This window comes from Mizuhopecten yessoensis, unplaced genomic scaffold (genome assembly GCF_002113885.1).
Source record: "Mizuhopecten yessoensis strain PY_sf001 unplaced genomic scaffold, ASM211388v2 scaffold716361, whole genome shotgun sequence".
NCBI classification, from domain to species: Eukaryota; Metazoa; Mollusca; class Bivalvia; order Pectinida; family Pectinidae; genus Mizuhopecten; species Mizuhopecten yessoensis.
In genome coordinates, this window is record NW_018480078.1 from 2,000,452 (window position 1) to 2,023,137 (window position 22,686).

Here is a 22,686-nt window from a genome sequence, read left to right on the forward strand (position 1 = left end):
TTATGTGTTTAATTAATGAATATGATAAATTGTCATATTCAATACAATATTAGCAGGGGATGGGGGATACGTAGTTCTAAACAGCACTTCTTCTTTTCAATACTGAGAAGTAGTAAATTGCGCAGATTAACAGTACCTAAAAGAGGCGTAAGGTAGCGTATCGTTCTATTTCGAATTTCTAACTTTTCCCGCGAAATAGGAAGAGAGTGCCCGACCTCATTTTCTCTGCGCAGGTCAAAATATCCTTTTCCTGTTTCCGGTTACTTACCGCAGTCATGGCGGACAAGTTGTCGGATATTGAACTTGTGGAAGAATTGAGTCGATTAGGAGAAGAAGTAAAACAACCTATCGACAGAAAGAAGAGGCCCATATTAGTCAAGAAACTAAACCATCTAAGGGCACGAGAAAATATTGCAAACAAGCTGAAAAAGACAACAAATTCACGTAAAAAACAGAACGTGGAGTTCAGTTCCGAAGATGAAAGCGAAATTGAAGACGTTGCGGCGCCAACTACTGCAAGTCGATTGCCGGGTAGGAAACCCCTTAGACAGAACACATCCGCATACTCTAGTACTACAGATACTATAGAAATGTCGCCTAGTACAAAAAGAACAAATTTCAGATCTCGACGAAGCATAACCAGTGCTAAAGATCAGCATGTCGTTAACAACTCGCTGTCGAACACACCGGGTCCATCAGGTGCATCTAGATTATACCCCGATCTCACCCCTTTCTCGGACACTGCAAACACAAGCTCCAACTCCAAAGCAAAAGGATGGAAGAACCAAAGAAATGCTCAAGATGAAGAGGATTCGTATGATTTCAAAGGTGACTTCTCGGACACCGACGCTGAAGAAAGTATGTATGAGGTAGTTAACCAGTCGATGAACACAACATTTCCTGTCGCTGACAGTGCAACAAGAAATGAGGAGGAAGAGGACGATGATGCAGATGAGGAGGAATTTGTGAATGACACCAGAGACTACAATACTAGATTTTCAAACAGACTTCGTAATCGACATGAAGTCACCAAGAATAACTCTAGTAAAACAACTACATCGCAAACAAAAAAGAGTAGCAAAACAACAAATCATGTAAATTCTTTTACGGAGGAAGAAATTAGACAATATGGTTTCAAAACACATGAAGATTCACAAAAAATGAAACCACAAGTCGCAAGTTATGTTTCCACATTGATTCTCATTATTGTGGCAGTATTCTTTGCCTCCCTGGGAATGTTATATATTTATATGCGAAGTGATCTCCTTCACGGAATCAGTGGTGTCTTCAGCATTACTGATGAAAATGGTAAGAAAGTTTGGTAGTGCCTAACCGTGTACATTATCAATGTCAAAGTATACAACAATTCTGAAAAAAATATTTTGGAGAGATCATTTAAAATCATAAATATCAAAAATAAGAAAATATTCTCTACCTATCAATCCAAAGTTAAAATCCCTATTTAGATTTTGTTGTTTATTAACTCAGCCAAAGCTAAATGTTGGAAAAGTTTACATGCATCTTTTAAACATTGGGTATATGACCCATCAAAACTCTGTTCTATTACGAAAAAAGTCATTTGTAACACAAGATATGTTTTCCCTACCTACTCTAATTTAGAATCCCAGGTCAGGTTTTAGGCAATCTAATATTTCATTATTAATGGCCTAAGACATGTTCTGTAACTGAAAAATAATTCTACCATTAATCAATGGTATATTTTTTTTGTTAAAAAAATTAATGGGTTCAGAGGAAAAATTAAAAGTACACAAAAGCCTTTTTGGAAGCTTCAATTTAATGGAATTGATACATCTTTTATTTATACATTTTACAGGTTTTGTCCAGCTACCATTATGCAAGGACAATAGTCAAGAGGTAAGTACTAAAGCATAGTTAACTGTATATTAACTGTACCTGCAAATGCATGTTGTTTAGGCAAAAAGAAATTAAGGTTTCAGTAACATTTTTAGCTCACCTGGTCCGAAGGACCATGGTGAGCTTATGCCATACTGCAGCGTCCGTCGTCCGTCTGTCAACTTTTCCTTTAAAACGCTACTAGTCCTGAACAGCCAAGTAGATTTTGACTAGTTTTGGTCTAGAACATCCTAAGGCCAAGGGACTCAATTTTGTATAAATAGTGGGTGTGGCCCCCTGGGGCCAGAGGGGTGGGGCCCAATAAGGTAAATATAGGTAAACCTTAAAAATCCTTCTTCTACCGTAAGGTTTAAGGGATTTTATTCTAATTTAGTCAGGATCATCCTTGGGCCAAGGGGACTTAATTTTGTTTAAATAGTGGGTGTGGCACCCCTTGGGGCAGAGAGGCGGGCCCAATAAGGAAATAGAGGTAAAAGCTTTAAAATCCTTCTCCTATCGTAGAGATTGAGGGATTTTATTCTTATTTAGACTGGAGTATCCTTGGGCCAAGGGGACTTTATTTTGTATAAATGGTGGGTGTGGCCCACCTGGGGGCAGAGGGGTGGGGCCCAATAGTGGTAAAACCTTTAAAATCCCTCTACCGTAGGTATTAACCCTTTCACCACTGTAGACCATAATGGATTCATCCATATCAATACATGGTAGAGTCTACTTAAGTTACATAGGGGTTAAAGGGTTAAGGGATTTTATTCTAATTTCGTCTGGAGCATCCTTGGGCCAAGGGGACTCAATAAGTATAAATGGTGGGTGTAGCCCTCCTGGGGGCAGAGGGGCGTGGCCCAATAGGAGAAATAGTGCTTAAACCTTTAAAATTTTTCTCCTATCGTAGGGATAAAGGGATTTTATTCTAATTTAGTCTGGAGTTACCTTCGGCCAAGGGCACTCAATTTTGTATAAACAGTGAATGTCGCCCCCTGGGGCAGAGGAGTGTGACCCAATAGGGGAAACAGCAAATTCTTCAAAATCCTTTTTTTTTCTGTAGGAATGACAGGATTTGTCCAAATTTATTATGAAGCACCCTTGGGTGAAGGGGAACCAATTTTGTATGAATGGTGGGTCTGACCCCCCTGAGGGCAGAGAGGCAGGGCCCAATAAGAGATATAGAGGAATAGGTTTAATATCCTTCCGTTGGGATGAAGGTATTTTGACCAAATTTGAACTGAAGCATTCTATTAGGAAGGTTAATTAGTTTTGTATACATGGTGGGTTTGAACCCCTTTGGGCCTGAGGGGCGGGGCCCAATAGGGGAAACATAGCAAATTTTTCAAAATCCTTCTTTTTCTGTAGGAATGACAGGATTTTGATTAAATTTTTATGACAGGATTATGTCCATATTTGGTCTAAAGCATCCTTGGGTGAAGGGGACATAATTTTGTATCAACGATGGGTCTGACCCCCAGGGCGGGGCCCTATAGGGGAAACATTGCAAATTCTACGAAATCCTCCATTTACTTTAGGAATGACCAGATTTTGTCCAATTGCATATAAATATAACCCCTGACTAACCATGTAATACATGTACACTTCCAGTAACACCTGGCTATTATCACTTTAATTTTGCTAACATGTGAGCGATACTGGGCCTCTTGTTTATACTATTTTTTGGTGTTTTAAATAATATGTGATTTAAATTTGGTTTGATACCTGTCTATGAAATAGCTATGGGGTACCTGAAACATACTGGGTTTTTTTGGCCTTATATTTCACAAAATACAGGAAATGGAAAAATCTCCTTAAAATCAGCAGTGAAACATTGTTCAGGTGATTTATAGTATTAATCACAAGGTTGAATCTTTATCATTACCCCCCGTTCAACGAATTGGCGGGGATACAGAAATGGGGTCCGTCGCACATCCATCTGTCCATGCCTCTGCAGGTAAAGAATTGCTCTCATCTGTATCTTGCCTACTACAAGTGCAATGTTGATTAAACTTGCATCAATTGTGTATCTAGGGTTGTTCATGATCATTGAATGCATATTGTGGATGCTGATTTTGACCTTCATATAATTACCCTACATATTTTTAAAGACTCTGGCACTGCGAGCGGGAGAGATATCGATGACAGCATCTTCTTGTTAGTCCTGGATCAAGTTGCCCTGAATTGCGAACTTGATCGAAGACAGTTTTAGTTATCATTTTCATCAACTGTGATTTGATCACAAATGCATGAATTCGGATCTTTGTTTTCTTATATTATTGCTATCTTTGTTGAATTAACAATCCCAGTACAGCTTTTCATATACAGGTAACCGATCTAGACAGTACATTTGCCAGCTGTATACCATAATATCTAATGAAACAACAACAAAATATGCACATGATAATACTGTGTAGTCCATTGCATTCGATTTAAAGGCATCATTGAAGAGATGTTTTTCAAATGTATAGACAAAAAGTTAGACATTCTATTTTGTTTGAGTTATAAATTATATATTTAAAAGCTGCTATCTCACAAAATGTCAGAAGATAAAAGTAGGATAAAAAAATGTACATACATGTCCAACCTTACATGGTGATAGTTTTCTGAGATGCTGCATCATTTAAGCCTTCCATTTGATTTATTACAGGAGGGGTGTTACTCGAACCAAGAGGCAGAAAGTGCATTGGCATTGGTTGACATTTTGGAAACCTATTTGAAATCAAAGACAGGTGAGTGCTGTTAAAGGCAGTATTAGGTTTATTCCTGTCAACATTACGAATATATTTCGTGAAGGGAAAGACAATTTTAGTGTAACATTGTCATCTATTAAAGTGTGCAAACTTAAATGAGTTGACATGGCTCACCCGTAGATAATTTCTATCAGTATGTGCTCAATTTAAAGAATGATAACAATTTGTGCATGGTGCATGTAGTTTCTGATCACTGTACAGTAAAACCCCGCTAACACGAACTCGTGGGGTCCAGATCAATAGTGTGAGGAATACATGGTATTCGACGAATCCGCGGTTCGATTGACATTGTCATTTTTTTTATCATATGGGACAACAGACAGTACGAGCATTGCAAATACCGCAGAAAGTAGATGATAGAAGAAAAAGAAGTTTAATCAAGATGACAGCATTAAATAAGATTTAAAATAGCTAAACAATGAAAACCTACAGCCACCAGTATTAAGAAAGTAAATAAAGTTAAAAAAACCTGCATGTATCACAATCTTGTTGCTTTGACATAATCCACCATCGGCTACGTTGATTTTACAAAATATCACAACGAAGTCCCCAACTTTAACACCCCCCATTTCTCGGAATGGTCTTCAAGCTGACCTGCATTAATTTCATGTCATATCATGACGACATAACCCCAAGATCCTCTATACTCTCACTTTTGCTCTCTGCACCCCTGGAATATGTCATAGCAAAATTGAAGGCTCAGTGTGCACTATATGCCTTGTGGGTGAGACAAGAAGACTAGTCTGAACATAACGTTTCATTGACTGGCTTTGAAGTCAAGTGTCTCGCCTCTGTATCTTTGAAGGACAGGTATCAGCCTAGCGATTGGTCAGGTTTTTAAATTGGAGACCCATCAAATAGCTAGCTGCTGGCCTTAAATTTTGCTATGATATATTCCAGGGGTGCATAGAACTAAAGAGAGCGTAACCCCTGGGATATCGAGGATGTGTGTATACCTGTACAGAGATCACTGATGAGTTGGACTACAGATGTATTTATATTCATTTTGATTTACAAGCTCAGTTAGCTATGAATTGTAGAGAGTTTTGATACATTGTTCACCACTACAGGAAGTAACTTTACCAGGACATTGAAAGTAAGGACACAACGTTCTATACACAGGAATAACAGGTTAAAGGGGGCTATTTAGTCAAATGACAACTTGAAAATATATCTCCTAACGAAAGTTTACGTAGTTAGTTGATAATGACATGACCTGAAGCCAATGTCCAGTGTGGTCAGTTTCATCTTTTGGGAAACCCGGTGATAAAAATAGCTACGACCGAAATAGCGCAATATCTGGGCCTTTCAGCAAAGAGTGAACATGTACAAAACTACGCTGTTGACCGATAACGCAGTGTCAGTTATTAGTCTGAGTTCACACATAACACATTCTTGAATTTACACAATACATCGCAAATAAAACTTATAAGTATTATAAGATATACCTCTAATCAGATAGTTCTGTTCACATTTGGATTTGAATAAAAACGAACAGGTTCAATTAGAGCATGCACACTCTGAGAGGGTGCCTCAGGGAGAATTTCAAACCTCAAAAAGTATGATATCAATAGGTTTAAACGTAAAATAGATCACTCATTTATATTGATGTGTGAGATATTGTTGGAAGACGATTTTGATCCAGAATAAATGCATGTGTTTGTATTCCAGAGAGGCTAGGTGAATAAAGCAAAAAGTTACCTTTTGTCTCCTCTACTGGAAAGAGATTTTGTAAGCTAGCTAGAAATTCACCGTCAGCTGCCGCTAAAACATACAGTTAAAGCTGTCTTCATTACTGATTAAAAACGCCAAGAAAACATTGTCTCCTGTCAGTTTCTTGACATGAATCGTTCATAAGGAGTATCAAACTACATAATAATGAAGAATTTTTTGACAAGGCTATAAAAAAACCGTAATTCACTAAATTGTCCCTTTAAGGGCCTAATTAGCACTGAGCAAATATGGATTCTACCAGTGAAGGGGGGGGGGGGGGGGGGGGGGAGGGGAATTTGACTGAGCAAAAGTTTCCTGGTATTCCAATAACAATACTAATATGATAGTAATGAACTATTGACTGGTGTCTGTCTAGAGGCTGACGACTATGCAGAGTATACAAGATTGAAGTGAGTACATTAGTATTTAGATAGCGTATACTATTTGTTGAGTGGAAATCTCAAGAAGTAGAACATGTTCTATTTGTAATATGAACTTTAATAATTAGTTTTTATGTGACTGTGTATTTTATTTTGAAAAGAATTGCAATAATCTTTTTTTAAGGAGATGATGAAAACCACCTAAGCTGCACTGTTGAAGAAGCTAAAAAGGAAATCCAGGAGGTATTACATATCTGATTCTAGATGCTTTTTGTTTCTTTGTTCATATATATATATACAACTTTTAGCATATTGTGATGATCAACAAAACAACTTATTTTCCACCTGTAAAAATCTTGGCTTTAGTTTACATATTCTGTTTTCCCCATATTATTAATACCACCAAATTGCATGTTTCCATTAAAAAAGATGATCTTTTTCGATACTTAAAAATCTAAATCATATTCCGCAACTACTCCTTCTCCCTATTTCCCCAACCCTTCCCTTTTCTCCTCTTCCCTTCCCTTTCTCCTTCCTTTTCTGCCTTCTCCTCTCTCCTCTCCCTACTCCTTACCCTTTCTCCTTCTGTCTTTCCCTGTGATATTATTAAGTCACCAAAAAGATTTTGGGTACTTGTAGTTTTTGCTCTGTTTTTTATTATTTTCTTCCACTTTTCTCTGCCACTTTTCTTGAAAACTATTGGGTAGAACGTAACAAGGTTTTACATGAGTGGTAATGAATGGAAATTGGTGTGCCACTGACTTTTGTTTTTCAATCGGTTATCCAACATAGCTGCTGCACCCTATGATTGGTTGAAAATTGATATTGAATGGATTCACTTAAATTTGTTGTTTAGTATAATGGCACTTCTGCATCTTTGGTTGGACAAAATAGCCACCATTAGACTGGCTTCTGATTGGTCAAAATTGGTATGTAGGTTTTTAATTGTACGGCAAGCACTTCTGCAACTTCCATTTGTGACTGCTGGGGTATTTATGGGGACTTTCGTTATGGCTCCCATTACAATCAGTACTTGTCTGTGCTGTATACGTAACAAAATGCAGTGCTCAGAATCGATTAGAAACTCAAATCTTTTATCAAGTGTATTATAATTCTAATTCATTTGAGATGTAACACCTTACTTGATTGGTCAGTTTAAATAATTTGTCAATGACCTCTACTGACCCTGACATGTCATGAAATTGATTATTAATGACATCAGGCACAGTGGTGATACCCAAAGAAGTCAGTATATTTCTGCCTCACTGTGAATGTTATGGATATCATTCATCAATGGCAGAGTGATCCATTTTTAGAAGAAAAAAAACCATAATGACTAAAATTTATTTTTCAGCTAGGCGTCATTTAGTATGAGCAAATACCTATTTTACTGACCCCGCTCTTTGTGACTATTAAAACTAAAAAAAAATATGACAGTATAATCATGACATTCCACCGCAAAGTTTAAACCAGAGGGTTATCTCCTAAATAACAGTATTCAGAAAAATAAAAGATATAAGGTCCAGCGTTAATTTCAGTGTCTCGCAGCAAGGAAGTAGCGGAAGCTAAAGTGCTGCTTTTCCATAGGCGGTGGCAGTGGGGTCAACATTGAGTTTTTATGCCCCCGCCATAAAATGGGGGAGGCATATAGTGTTGCCCATGTCCGTCCTGTCGCGTCCCGATTCAATGTAAACACACGTCGCGTCTCGTCCCGTCCCGTCCCGTCCCAATTTAATGTAAACACTTAGCAACTTCATTCTTATACAGATTTTGGTCAAACTTTATACAAAGGTCAAGTATGAGTATACTTTGGACATTGTTGTGTTTCAGGGATCCAAGGTCAAGGCCAAGGTCACACTTGATATATATAGAAAATCATCAACTAATTCAATTTAAACCCTTAGCAACTTCATTCTTTCACGGATTTTGGTCAAACTTTATACATAGGTCAAGTATGGGTATACCTCTGACATCCTTGTGTTTCAAGGTTCCAAGGTCAAGGCCAAGGTCACTGTTGCTATATATAGAAAATCATCAACTGATTCAATTTAAACACTTAGCAACTTCGTTCAATATGTTATGGAGATGGTAATAACATACAGAAAAAAACATGAATATTAAAATCAACTGATCAACTTTAAGTGTCGTACCTTGTGTGTGTGCATGTTTCAGGGTATCAAGATCAAAGTGGTTGTAACCTTTTATAGAATACTGAAACTAATTTCACATGGCAAGGGGGGCATTTATGTCTAACAGACATTTTCTAGTTTCGTTTAAGTTAGTTTCACTGAAAGAATGAGTGCTAGACCAACCAAACTTGGACCATAGATGCATCTTAGATAGTACATCTCAACCCATGCATCAAATGCTGGATGCGGCCTACCTTTTATAGTCCATTGACTTTGTCAGCATCTCCATCAGCATTAAGTTTTTGCATTTAATTTAGTTTATTCCGATATGTGCATTGATGGTCAAAGCAGGGCACAGGTGAGACATATCAATCTGAATGGCTTGTTTTGACCTTTCAGAAATATTATGACGCTACTAAATGCTGATTCACTAATATTTCATCGTGACATTTTGGTTGCTGCATCTAAAAAATATAATAAGTCGAAAATTTAGTGGTTTTCCCATTGAATACTATATATGTGTCACTCTTATGGCTAAATATTATGATATTTTCACCCATACTTCACAATTGTGCAAGATATCGTTGTGTTCTGGCATGTTCGATAAATATAAGGTTTTCAATGGGAAAAAACCCCAAAATATTCAGTATTTATTTCCTCAGTATCACTCTGATGTTGTAAAATACAATTCAGCCGATCAAGTGTGTAACTAATGATTAAACTCGTCTGAAATTCTCATTGAAGCTTAACAAGGAAAAGATGTTCAGTGGAACCTTGACTCTGATCATGAAAAACCCACGCTGGAATATACGGTAATATATATTTTGTTATGTCTTAAGATTTTGATTTTTACAAAGTTACAAACATTGATGATCACAAATATATCAAATATCAAAATTCCACTTCACTACATAAATTTCCATGTCATCATCCATATTTGAACATGAAAAGCACAATTTCCTCGATTCTTGTTACAATATGTGTATTTTCACTGTAGACATATTATAATAGATATATACCATTGGTTAATTTGTATATAGAACAGATGACTTATTTGAGACACATTCTTTACTTCTAGTGTTGAAAGAATTTCTGTACTAAGACTTCTAATGCATATACTTGCATGGACAGATTTCTAAATTATTTTTGTTTCCATTATCATTAACTTAACTCTCATAGTAATGAACTGTAATGATAATGAAAAGTTGACAGTTGTCATATTGTAACAGTTTGAAATCATCTTGTGTAACTATCTGACAGGGTGCTGACTAAGGGGAATGCACCTGCCTCAACTTGGAAAGATATCGACCACTTGGAGACTGACCCAGACCTGTCCCTCTTGGCAAGAGTCTACGGAGCACTGTACAAGATTATTCTGGGAGTTGTACTGTTACTCATGTGTAAGGCTCATGTTAAACTCTCTAATAGGGCTGCAACAATATATATTTGTATTTTGTATAATTTCTTGTACTTTTGCACAGTGCCAGGACCACATCTTTACTGAAGGATTAATAAAATGAAAGAACACTTTTTAAGGAGTTTGATAAAAATTAATTGATAATTTAAGTACTGTTAGTGTATCACGATACAGGCAAACAAAACAATTTGATACGATATACAAGAAAGTATCGTGATGCAATACAGTACGATATATTGTTGCAGCCCTTCTCTCTAATGTTTTTTTACTGGTGAATGGCTCCTCCAGATGTACAGGGTGGTTAGTAGGCAGGTTAAATACATCTGTACAGAAATTGGGTATTCCAGCCTTTTATAAATGATTTCTTATGTCACTTCACTTTCTTTCTTTCTTTTGAAATTTTAAGGCTGATGGAGTCTATAGCTATAGAGATTCAATAATCACCATGTTTTTCTCTTCTGTGTTTAAAAGTTTTACACAAAATGCTAACAGGATTTATATGGCTATTTTATTGTGCAAAATGCAAAATTAATCTGCTTTAAGTAAAGAGAACCATTCTTTGAGCTAACATATCATTTCCATTGGCACAACTATGAATATTTTGTGAGGTTTTTTTTCTGCATATGCATTTCATATGAAAAAAAACCCTTCAGGATGCATGTTACAGAATTACATTTGTTTGAAATTGGAGTATTTTGAAACCATAAAATAACAACAGCAAAAATTCGAGAAATTTGCAGGAGTCACACTTATGTCTACTACTGCCCATGGTCCTACATCCTGGAAATGTTACTTGATTGGTTTCTTAAATGCACAGTATCAAAATGAAACATGAAAACATTTCAGTTTCCAAGGGAAATAACTCTAAGCCAGAAAAAGTCCTTTGAGTTTCTTTATCTACTTTGTACAATGGTGAGTTATCCAAGTGAAAACTTACTGTTTTATTATTCTGCCACTTTTCTTTTCAATTTATTTTTACAGATGGTAGGAATGAAAAGTTTATAAATATATTCTTAAAAATAGTATGAATGGACAGGTTATAAATAAAATCTATCCTAAAACAATAAATACATGAATTTTAAACTTATATTTGTGGTTTTAGGTTTTGCGGTAAGTTTTCAATTCCTGTTTGTGTTCAAAACAAGCTTGGGCTTTATTATTCATACCAAACTGATGAATCTTATTCTGAATATTGTATATGGGGTTGTAGGTTTTGCGGTGATGATGTTTGGAGTACTAGTACTGAGACATCGACAGAAGGCTCAAGAGGAAGAGAGAAAAAAGGTCTTCGGAATTGTGGAGAAGATAATTGGTAAGTTTCTGTATACTGAACATCTCGTACTTACTGTTGTAATCATTACAGTTGATTTATTTTTAGCTCACCTGGTACGAAGTAAAGTAGTATGGAGATTTTATGTCATGATGCTTTGTCTGTTGTTGTTTGCATTAACTCATTCACCCCTGAACATTTATAATGGACTATTCCAACCTTTGAACCTTTGAACTACAGAGCAGATCTTGACCAACTTTTGGTGGTGGCATCATTAGCACATTGGGGAAAAGGGATGCAGAATAAGGGTGTGATTGGCCTTAAGGCCAAGGAGCAAGGTCAAAACCCCTCAAAATGGCTGTCAAATTGGATTTAAATGACATCTTCCAGATCATCCAAGTTATGTAAAACTATGTAGCATTTTTAGTAAGGGAATTAGCACCAATAAAGAACATATGGGCAGGGGCAGGGGCAGAAGGGGTCAAATTTGTTGATTTGATTTAAGCGACATTTTCCAAATTCATAGACAGACTTCAACTGAATTTTGTTGGTAGCATTCAGTGCCCATGGTGATAAAAAATTATGAGGGGCACTAAAGGGCCTAAACAGTTGATTAACTTAAGAAAAGGTCATCTCTTATATGTAGATGACAGAGCTGACTGGTGGGGTCAAAAGGGGTCAGATTAATCATTACTTTGAAAACTACTAAGTTGATTTAGATCAGCAGTAATTAAAATAAAGGGCAAATATATCGGTCTCCATTGGGCACTCATCATGGACAACTGGGCACTTATCAGTATAGAATAGACTCTTTTTAAAATTTGCCAAATGAGCAATTCAAGGCCTTTGGGCCTCATTTTAGGTGAGGTAAAATATAAAGGGAAGTTTACAAGTGATATTGCCTTTGACATAAATAAGGAGCAGTAGGTTGATTTATACAGAGATGCTATTTTAGAACATACTTAATTCACACATGGATGCTATTTTTAGACATGGTGAAGGAGAACTACGACATGAATGAACAGGACAGTCGTCAGCCGCCCTACATGGCCGTTCAGCATGTCCGTGACCAGCTCCTCCCACCTTCGCAGAGGTCAGTTGATTCTGTCAACACAACTTACCATTTACAGTTCACTCTTGCTAATGGACAATATTGGAAGTCCAACAGTGACTTAATGTGTTGATTACTCACTAGTACTAAACAATGTATCAAATGTAGGTCTCTGTGACCTATTTGTTACTGCTTCAATGACTTGAGTCAGACTTAATATCAGAAGTCATACAGTCAGCACTCTTAATATGTGTCAGAAGTCATACAGTCAGAAAACTTACTGGTAATATATGGATACTTAAGAAGCACTACACCACTTAATATGATGTAGGTCACTGTAAACACCACTTAATATAATGTAGGTCACTATAAACACCACTTTATATAATGTAGGTCACTGTAACCTACCCTATATTTTCTGTTTCACCAACTGGTTAGATTTGTGTTCAGATCCTGTTCTTTGGTTTTGACATGGTCTTGTTAGTATAACCAATGATAATTTAAAATAAGATTGGAATGAAAATCATAATAAGCTTTAGATGCAGTGATTTGTTTTTTGAATCTTTTTTTAGAAAGAAAAATGTATGCAGCATTCTAAATTAAGATCAAAAAGTGCTGTTATGGAGTGTTAAGATTAAGTGAAAATAAGAAACACGACACCCTTAAATTTCATGTGTTAATACTCTTATTTGTGCAATGAAGATTATGACTTATGCTATTTCTGGGGTGTACCTAGGAAACAGATGGTTCCACTGTGGGAGAAAGCTGTCAAGTTCATTGAGGCCAACGAGTCCAGGATCCGTGTTGAGACTCAGAATATACAGGGGGAGGACTTTATTGTCTGGCGTTGGCTACCGGTATGTACTGTAAACTATCTGGGTTTCCATTGGTAGAATTTAATCATCTTTTTTGATAAGCCTACCATCATCAGATGGTGAGCTATTCAAATCACCCTGCGTCCGTCATTCCGTCCGTCCTTAAACAATACTGGTTAGCGCTATTTCTCAGAAAGTACTGGAGGGATCTTTCTCAAATTTCACATGAAGGTTCCCCATGGTCCTTAGTTATGCATATTCTGTTTTTGGACTGATCACAAAACAATAACATGGCCGACAGGCAGCCATCTTGAATTTGAGAGTTAAAGTTTGTTCACACTATTTTCCAGAAAGTACTGGAGGGATCTTTCTCAAATTTCACATGAAGGTTCCCCATGGTCATTAGTTATGCATATCCTGTTTTGGGACTGATCACAAAACAAACATGGCTGACAGGCAGCCATCTTGAATTTGAGAAAGAAAGTTTGTTAGCGTTTTTCTCAGAATGTTCAGGAGGAGTCTTTCTCGAATTTCACATAAGGTTCCCCATGGTTCCTAGTTCCGCATTTCAAATTTTAATGATGATTGGGAAACCAAGATAGCTGGGTGGTCATATTGAATTTGGGAGTAAAAGATTTTTAGCCCTATTGCTCAAAAAGTTTTTGAGGGATCTTTCTCAAATTTCATATAAAGGTTCCTCTTTGTTTTTTAGTTATGCATATCAAATTTTTGGACTGATCTGAAAACAAAAATGCGAACAGGCGGCCATCTTGTTACAGTTTAAGTTTGTTATCGCTATTTCTCAGAATTTATTGGAGGAATTTTTCTCAAATTTGATATGTAGTTTGCCCTTGGTCCTGAGTTGTGCATGTTAGCTTTTGAGGTCGATCAAAAAGACTGATTAAGATAGCGGACAGGCACACTAATCAAACAGCTAAGAGAAAAGAAGAGAAAAGATCAAATCGACATAGAACTAATGAAGATGGTACAATGGTTGGCGCCAAGATCCCTCTGAGATCTACTGCAGGATATAATAAGCAAAAGATACTGTTAAGCGTCCATGTAAATATATCATATTATTTACCAGGAACATTACTTATTTATTTCACTCTACATTAAATGCAATGCAGGTACTTCAATGCCTTTTAGGTATATATGTAGTTTCAGTCTGGCTTTTGTCTGAATAGAAGCATTTTTTTTCAAAGGCAAAATTTAGGAAGAAATCATTTGACCCTCTTTCCTCTTGAGTTACCACAGGTAAAATATGTTACTCTCCTGTACATTCTATTAAAAATGTCACAGGTTGATTAAGAAAATCAACAATGCAATCCACAGTTTCAGTTATTACATCATTGTTTATTTGGTATAAAATTTGAAAATTCCAGGGGAATTTTAAATTATTTTTTTGTGTGTATTACTGGATGATACTCAAACTCAAGTAAGATAGTGATATCTATAATAGTTGAAAACCTTTCAGTTGGTGTAATGTTTTAATTTTTGTATTGCAGACTAATTCAAGCTGTGGAAAAGTTTGGCAAGGCCAAGGTAAGCGGATAAATGTGTTGTTAATAGATATCTACCAGAAAAACAGGGTTGCCATTTAGAACTGAAACTGTAATATTTGGGGATCCCTGTACCACTGCTGAAAACTGTAACTTTGTGCTGGAAACTATTTTTTTGGCATGACTATAGCCTCGATAAATCATTTCTGAAAAGAAAACATACCTTTTGTTTACCATACTGAGACTTTTATGAGAAACAATATAAGATGAAATAAACAAAATATAATAAACAACAGTGTTCTGAGTGTAAATGGTTTAGCAGGGCCAGACCGAGATAGCAACCCTGGACTTCAGATTGATATACTATCGTTCTAACTGATTGAGTTACCTGGTCACTTGAAGTGTCCTGGCTCTACTGTGCTACAGTTACATCCAAACGGAAGTTAAAGGGAGGTTACTGTACATTGGAAAAAACACAGTGCAGTGGGACAGGGATCCTTAAGGAAGTTAAAGGGAGGTTACTGTATATATAGGAAAAACCACAGTGCAGCGGGACAGGGATCCTGAAGGAAGTTAAAGGGAGGTTACTATATATACATAGGAAAAACTACAGTGCAGTGGGACAGGGACCTTTAAGAAACATTTAACAAGTCATAAATCCATAAGGCTGTATTGGTTGGCCTACCTTGTGCAGACCACTGTCTACTGGGCCTGTGAATAAGGTCAATCATTTACAGATTGCTCACTGTTGGTATCATCAGGGTAATTTTCTGTACATTGGTTTTCCTGCAATTACTCTTGGAGGAATTTTCATTAAACTTCTTGCAAATTCTTACAGTATGAATTATATTTTCAATTCTTTTGTTTTTGAGGCAAGTTAGGAAATTTGGTATGACATTTTTGCACCTGAAGTGATTTTGTGCAATACCTCTTCAAGGAATGTTCTGATTTTCGTAAAACTTCCTTCTTATCAATTCTTAAAATCAATTCCTCACTCAATATGGCTGCCAGCGGCCAGCTAGAAATTATACAGATACATGTTTCTGGCTGCTGTCTTTTGAAGAATTTCAGTAAAACTAGCCTGGTTTAGTCACTACTCAAATTCCTAATTCAATTTGATGTTCAGCTGAATTGGCTGCTGCTGTCTGATTTGCTGTTGGATCTAAGAATATATCTCTCGAAGAATTACGGTTCGATTGCTACAAATCTTGCCTGGTATAAAATTACTCTACTCTTGAAGCAGGATGCCTAATATTTCACGAGGCTGTTCCGATTTGATCAATAATGGTTAATGTAATTCAGATTATTATTCAATCATCACAAATAAATTAAATCAATTCATGTTATTCCGTCTTTGCGTATTGTGAGGAGCAGGTATTGATTGTTACGTCACTTGTTTGTGAAAGTAACGTCATCAATTTTTGAGAAAACGCTGAATTTTCTCACATAAACCAATGACGTAACAATCAATACCTGCTCACAAGAGAAGATAACTCTGCAATACGCAAAGACGGAATATGCGATTGTTCATCCGAAGCTTAAATAGGTGACACATCTACCTCCATGGAATTTTTATTTTAATCTATATAGAAGATGAAAAGAAAAGTTTGTCATTTTGAATATTATTTCAGCTTTTGGAGAGAACAAGGTAGCAGCAGGAAGCACTCTCCAGTATAGCCCAACTCCGTGTCTGAAAATCCGCAACATGTTTGATGCTGATGTGTAAGTGAAACACAGTGGCCATGTACAGAATGAAATACACAACTGTATACTGGGAAATTTTTGGTCCAGTTTAATTTACACCTTTTACACCCTCCGTGATGAGGGCGAATTTATCATTACAATGAACATTTGTAAACCACATAATACACATACTAACTAAAAGTAAAGAGCAGATTTAATATTGGGCGAAAATGGATTTTACTGTGGAAGGGCAAAAATTTGACTGGACGAAAGTATATTGTCTGTACTTTCGGAATTCTTTATCCATCGTAAACCACCCAGTCAATACTTTATCATTAAGGTAATAGGATTGTGTCAACATTTCTCAGTAGAATTTCTTAAAATTTTGTAGTTATGTTGCTTTGAAGTAAAGAAAATTTTCTGCCACAAAAAAAATATAGGTTGTCAGAATTTTAAGGATTTTAAACGGAAATTTATGTAAAAAGGAGTGAATATTGAAAAATAAATGAAAGAAACAATTTTTGGCAAAATAATATCAATAAAAATGATACAGACATAGATTAGTATTGCATTAATGTATATCAATTTAATAAATGCTGAAATTTTATAAAATTGATTATCTATAAACGATTAAAAATTGACATTTTATTATAAAACCATGTACACATAGTAATTGCATGTAAAGAGTTATCTTTCTTGAAAAACTTCACAGTAGTGAAATAGGTAGCCGGTTTCCTGCAGTACAGAAAAATGGACACATGTGACTCTGATAAAAAAAACCACCTGAATTAATGCCTGGATTGCTTTGAAATACTTTAATATTAAGAGGACACACTGTTCTGTCAATAATAAACATACAATATTCATCAGTTTAATATCAAACATTAGAATATGCGGAAATTGTGATACTGTCTCCCTACATTGGATTTTCAACTAGGGATGTACTTCCTATTTCCGTTTATCAATACACTATGACCTTAATAACAGATACACATTACTTTGGGTAGCATATTCCCATCATTTTATTTGTTTTATAGAATTTTTTGGTGTAATTCAGAAATTGTTGAATCGAACCTTGGGCCATATGACAGTTAATGGCCGGATCAATCACCAGAAAACGTACACCGAACTCGGATAAGCTTGTTTATGGACACCCCATGTTATTCTGATTAGAGCATTCCTGATAGTATTGTGAGTTGTGCTGTTATGTGTTTACAGAGAGACTGCAGACGACTGGGATGTGAATGTCCAGGATGCTGTACTAGAAAAGTGTAAGGGAATCACCGGTATCCTACATATCTTTGTGGACAGGGCCTCCAGTCAGGTTAGTAGAAAACATATAACTTCTGTTGTCTACATTAGATCATATTCATCGCAAATATGGGTGATGCATAAATTAATTTGTGGATTACGAGTACCCACTCAATTGGAGAATTGCTTTATATCAAACTTGTAATTACTTTTTGGACCTATACATTCTTTGATGAAGACTGCCCACGAAATCAATGAAATTAAAAACCGAATGAAAATAGTCATTTCACAGTGTATGACTTATATATGAAAACTCTGAAACAAATACAATTTATTTGATAGTTCTAGATTTACTATTAGTTGCTCAGTTATGTATTTTGAGCCGAAGACAGCTTTGTAGAAATTTGAGCTTCCTGATCTAATAAAACATTGGTTGCTATGACAAATGTGACTGTCTATTACATTCTCGGATTTGTTGTTCATAATATGAGCATTTCTTCATAATTTACTGTGGATGATCAATAAATGGTTGATTCGTCATGATTTACTGTCAACAACCTTTAGTATGTTGGCAGCCCTTTTTGTTCTCAATGCTAGATACAATCTTTCACATAAGGGCTATCCTTCATAAGTTACAGTGAAACGTGGCCTCACGGACACCTGACTGCAGGATCTATCGTAAATTGTAATGTTAATAGTCCCTATTGATAAGTGTCTTGTAAACTTGGCTTAACTGACATACTGTTTTATATCCGAGCAGATGATCTCTGACATATTGATAAAGACAAGTTTCACTGTGTACTAGATTGAGTAAATGTATTTATGATTGTGACGTCAGTATAACTTTGTTGTCTGTTAACAGGGTTGTGTGTACATGAGCTTTGTTGTCTGTTAACAGGGTTGTGTGTACATGAAGTGTAACAGCTGTGAGACTGCCTACCAGGTGTATCGTTCACTTCATGGCTGGTGGTTTGACGGTAAGTACACAGTGACCTGTAACGCTTGGATGTATCTTACACAGAAGTGTTAAACTGGGATTGAAGTGATTCTGATCATCTACATATAGGCTATACGTACGCCTACTGATATTTTATCGGTTGCTTCTGGCACACAGTTAATAAGGGGGCGTAACTGTTCAAATTATTGCGTGATATCGTTGAAAAGAACACTTGTATGAAACATTTTCCCTAGCGAGATCTATAACATTTAAAAGTTTAGTGTTCATGAGACAATTTATTGCCAGGAGACATATTTGATTTTGTAATGAGCAAGTTTTCACAATAAAAATATGTATTAAGTCATATGTGTGAAACTTCCTGTGGTCACTGTTGTATAGTAAATTTACCTGTCCAGTGATGTAGTAAATCAGATTTACCGTCGAATGATTGACCTGAGGTTATATTTCTACATTACATATTTATTTGAATTTAATTGAATAATAATGGACGAAGGCTTACAGACCTAGGTCCATATCAACAAAAATGGAACAAATAGTTTATAGGAGTGTCAATAACAGATTACGTATACGTATGGCGTTGTTTTCCTCCATTCCAATTGGCTTATCCCTGGTCTCCGGTTCGCCAATATAAACCATAAATACCCCAGGTTTCTATTTCTTTTTTTGTCTTGAATGGGACTATATTTACCTCATGTTTTTAAATTTAAATATTTCATTCAAAAAAGCACCGATGATTTTCACTATTTGGATTGACATGATATGTAATATAAAAATTGAGGACATTGTTACAGAGAAATATTGACCTCAGACTGTGTGCTTGGTCTATATCACTAAACAGGTCTATATAACAACGTATCAACCTCGCCAAAAGTCCATAATTGATAAATACATTATATATTCAATTTTCTATTTAGTGTATTCCTGGCTTGATAGTGCCTTATATTGTCTTCTCATTTGATATATGGGTCCTGGATTAAAGATTGTTGATTCTACATTATTGCATTTCTTCACTTTTTGCTGAAATCCCTAATGAATTGTGTGCCGATTTTATCTGCAGGTCGCCTTGTGACGGTGAAATATCTGCGCCTGGAGCTTTACCACGATCGCTTTCCCACGTCTAAGAAAAATACAAGGCCCCTGCTGCCCTCGAATAACAGCATGGCATCACTATCCCACCCATACCATCGCTCATTGCTCGAGATGACATAGGCTCATAAGTGCTCCGTGGTGCTATATCATCTTGTATATATATATCTTATTTGTTTCTACAAATCAATATTGTTTGTCATACTAAGAATGATGAAGGATCAAGTGATATAAAATTGTACATTGTACATTAGTAGTGCCTTGTATGTAATAAAATTCAGAGAGAAAAATATTAACTGTGCATGTATAAGTTTGTGAATGATGTAATCTGCTATGTGATTTTTTTGCCATTATATTTATCATTGGGTAGTGACATTGGCGGCGGCACAAGTTCAACAATTTTAAAAGTGACTGTTATAATCCGTTAGATTCAAATTTGAAGAGATCTTTTTTTTTTGCAATATTCGGGGTTAGGGTGGGGGAGAATGTTTTACAATATCTTCGTAATGATTTGCTGCAGCATTGCTTCTGTAAACGAAAGCAGAATTAAGTTTTGAACAATTTTCGGAATACGATTCATCAGTTTGGTATAAACACAAACAGGAATTGAAAACTTACTTGACGAGCTTTCGGAAAAGTCTGTTTCTTTTGTCAAGATATGAGTGTAAATTCAGGTTTTATCCTTAATTTTGATTGTAGAAAAAAAAGTGAAAACTTGAGATAACCACTTTCAATATTTAAAAACATTTAAAAGTCCTATACCAAGTATTAACAGACAGAATGACTATAACTAACAATGACTTTGTGATACTTGCTTACCTGTAATGTTACTACCCTTATTGTTGTTTGGTTTCTAGTTCTACAACTGTATATTTGTTTATGAGGTTCTTGAAAAATTCATTAGATATAACTCTGAACATGTGTAAAATTAATTGGTCTGGAAAGTGGAACTTCAGAGTAAAAAAAATGTAAAATTGACAGATATCTTTTAATTCATCAACAATTAGTTTTCAGTAATAATTGTATTCACTAATTCATTTTTAAATGTTCTTCATTGTACTGTTTACTTGCAATCGATTCAAACAAAACTTAAGTTTGTGCAGAGAAATTCTCCCCACTTGGTGAAATTTGGTTAAAATTCATTTAGAAAGAGTTTAGTTAGATTTTATGGGCTAGATTAATCTGAGATTATAAAATTGCCTGAATTGATAGTGCCATTTAGAAATTTAATTTGTTGTTGAATTGCATCATTTTATGTATAATAACTAATACTTTCAAGATTTATTTGATAAAACTAAATGAATTTTAACTCTGTGATGTGAAATTTTTGATATCAGATTGCCAGTGTAGTGCTTTCACTCATTCATCCCTGAAATTTCATAATGAACTTTCCCAACCTTTGAGTTGGAAGAGTTCAAATGTGTCTTCAGGGGTGAATAAGTTAATTCTCAAATCTGTTAGATACTAATATGAACACAATCTGAAAAAAATGCTTATCAGGGGTGCAGGATACTGATCCAAAGTACTTTACAGTTTTACCTGATATTTGTTTTTAGCTCTGTTATTCCGAATGATCAAGGTGAGCGTATGCCACACCACTACATCTGACATCTGTCAAACGTTTCTTTCAACCAAATTCTTTTGAGCCTCTGAATGTAATTTCAACGAAGTTGTCTTGAAATAACATTAGGTTTTGGAGGTTCAAAAAGAGGTAATTTGGCCATATCACTATCAGTAACGGCTACAGCGCTTTGTGATTGATATCAACCATAAACAAATGTATAATTGAAACATTTTTTGGTGTTTGGAATTCAAAATGGTACAAATAGAGGGGTAGGGCCAAAAAGAAACTGAAACTTAGAAATGGTTGAGATCCCCACCCTATAACCCTAAAATGGTTGAGATCCCCACCCTATAACCCAATATGTAATAGGTGGGTATAAGATAAGAACACAGTTATTGTACCATTTAAGTAATTTCTCCTCTAGAACTAAGTGATTAAGTTTGTTTGGAAGCATCTTCAGGTGGTGACCCTCGCTTAGACATTTAGAAATTGGGAAATTTATCCCAGGGTCATAACAAGGAAATGGTTTAGACCCCCATCCCTTTGACTATATACAATTGCTATGCATTACGAGATGCTATGCTCGTGCTGACATTACTGCTGGACTCCATGGGTCCTGTCAACCCCATTGGGACTTGGTCAGGGGTCAAAGCTTAGAAACTGTTGAGATCCCCACCATATAACCAAATATCCATTGAAAGACGAACACAGTCATGCTACCAGGATGATCACCATGGTTGGCCCAAAATGGAAAAAAAGTATTTACTGTGTAAAAGGAAAACAATATTGTTTAAATATCAAGGTGAATAATGCAGGCTCTCTGGGCCTTGTCATTTCTAGCCAACATGGAAGTATAATACATATTTGATGAGGGCTATTCTATAATTAATCATATTGGGAGGTTTGAGGCACCCGTATTAACTTATTCATCCCCGAAATTTCATAATAAACTATTCCAACCTTTGAATTGGAAGAATTCAAATGTGTCATCAGGGGTGAATGAGTTAATGTAGCGAGTATGTTGGTGCAGGAATAAATCCAGTTTACCATGGATTAAATCAGTTTAAATATTTGATGGAGGGGAGGCCTTTGAAAAAGTGCCTCTCACCCCTCTTTTATGGTTAATTCTTGAATAGCCTCAAGCTGTCGCGTACACGACATGCGTCATAGTTACATATATAGAAAACTTGTAATGATTATTATGATAAAAGAAGTGTTTTTTATTGTCATCGGTGCATGTGTCCTATCATCTAAAATTGT

General features: G+C 35.8%; 1 protein-coding gene across 2 annotated transcripts; it reads left to right on the forward strand.

Annotated features, from left to right (window-relative positions):
• Positions 1-264: 264 nt before the first annotated feature.
• LOC110443893 (inner nuclear membrane protein Man1-like) lies at positions 265-22,078 on the forward strand. Of its 2 annotated transcripts, XM_021488342.1 has the most exons (14): positions 265-1,308; positions 1,835-1,875; positions 4,505-4,586; positions 6,885-6,943; positions 9,574-9,641; positions 10,090-10,229; positions 11,457-11,558; positions 12,507-12,609; positions 13,304-13,424; positions 14,891-14,927; positions 16,516-16,606; positions 17,786-17,891; positions 18,717-18,795; positions 19,834-22,078. In XM_021488342.1, the coding sequence occupies exons 1-14, from the start codon at positions 276-278 to the stop codon at positions 19,983-19,985; spliced, it is 2,214 nt and encodes a 737-aa protein (XP_021344017.1). In that variant the 5' UTR covers positions 265-275; the 3' UTR covers positions 19,986-22,078. The 2 variants fall into 2 exon arrangements, with proteins under 2 accessions (XP_021344017.1, XP_021344018.1); XM_021488343.1 differs by lacking the exon at positions 19,834-22,078 and having other exon boundaries at positions 18,681-18,737.
• Positions 22,079-22,686: the final 608 nt, after the last annotated feature.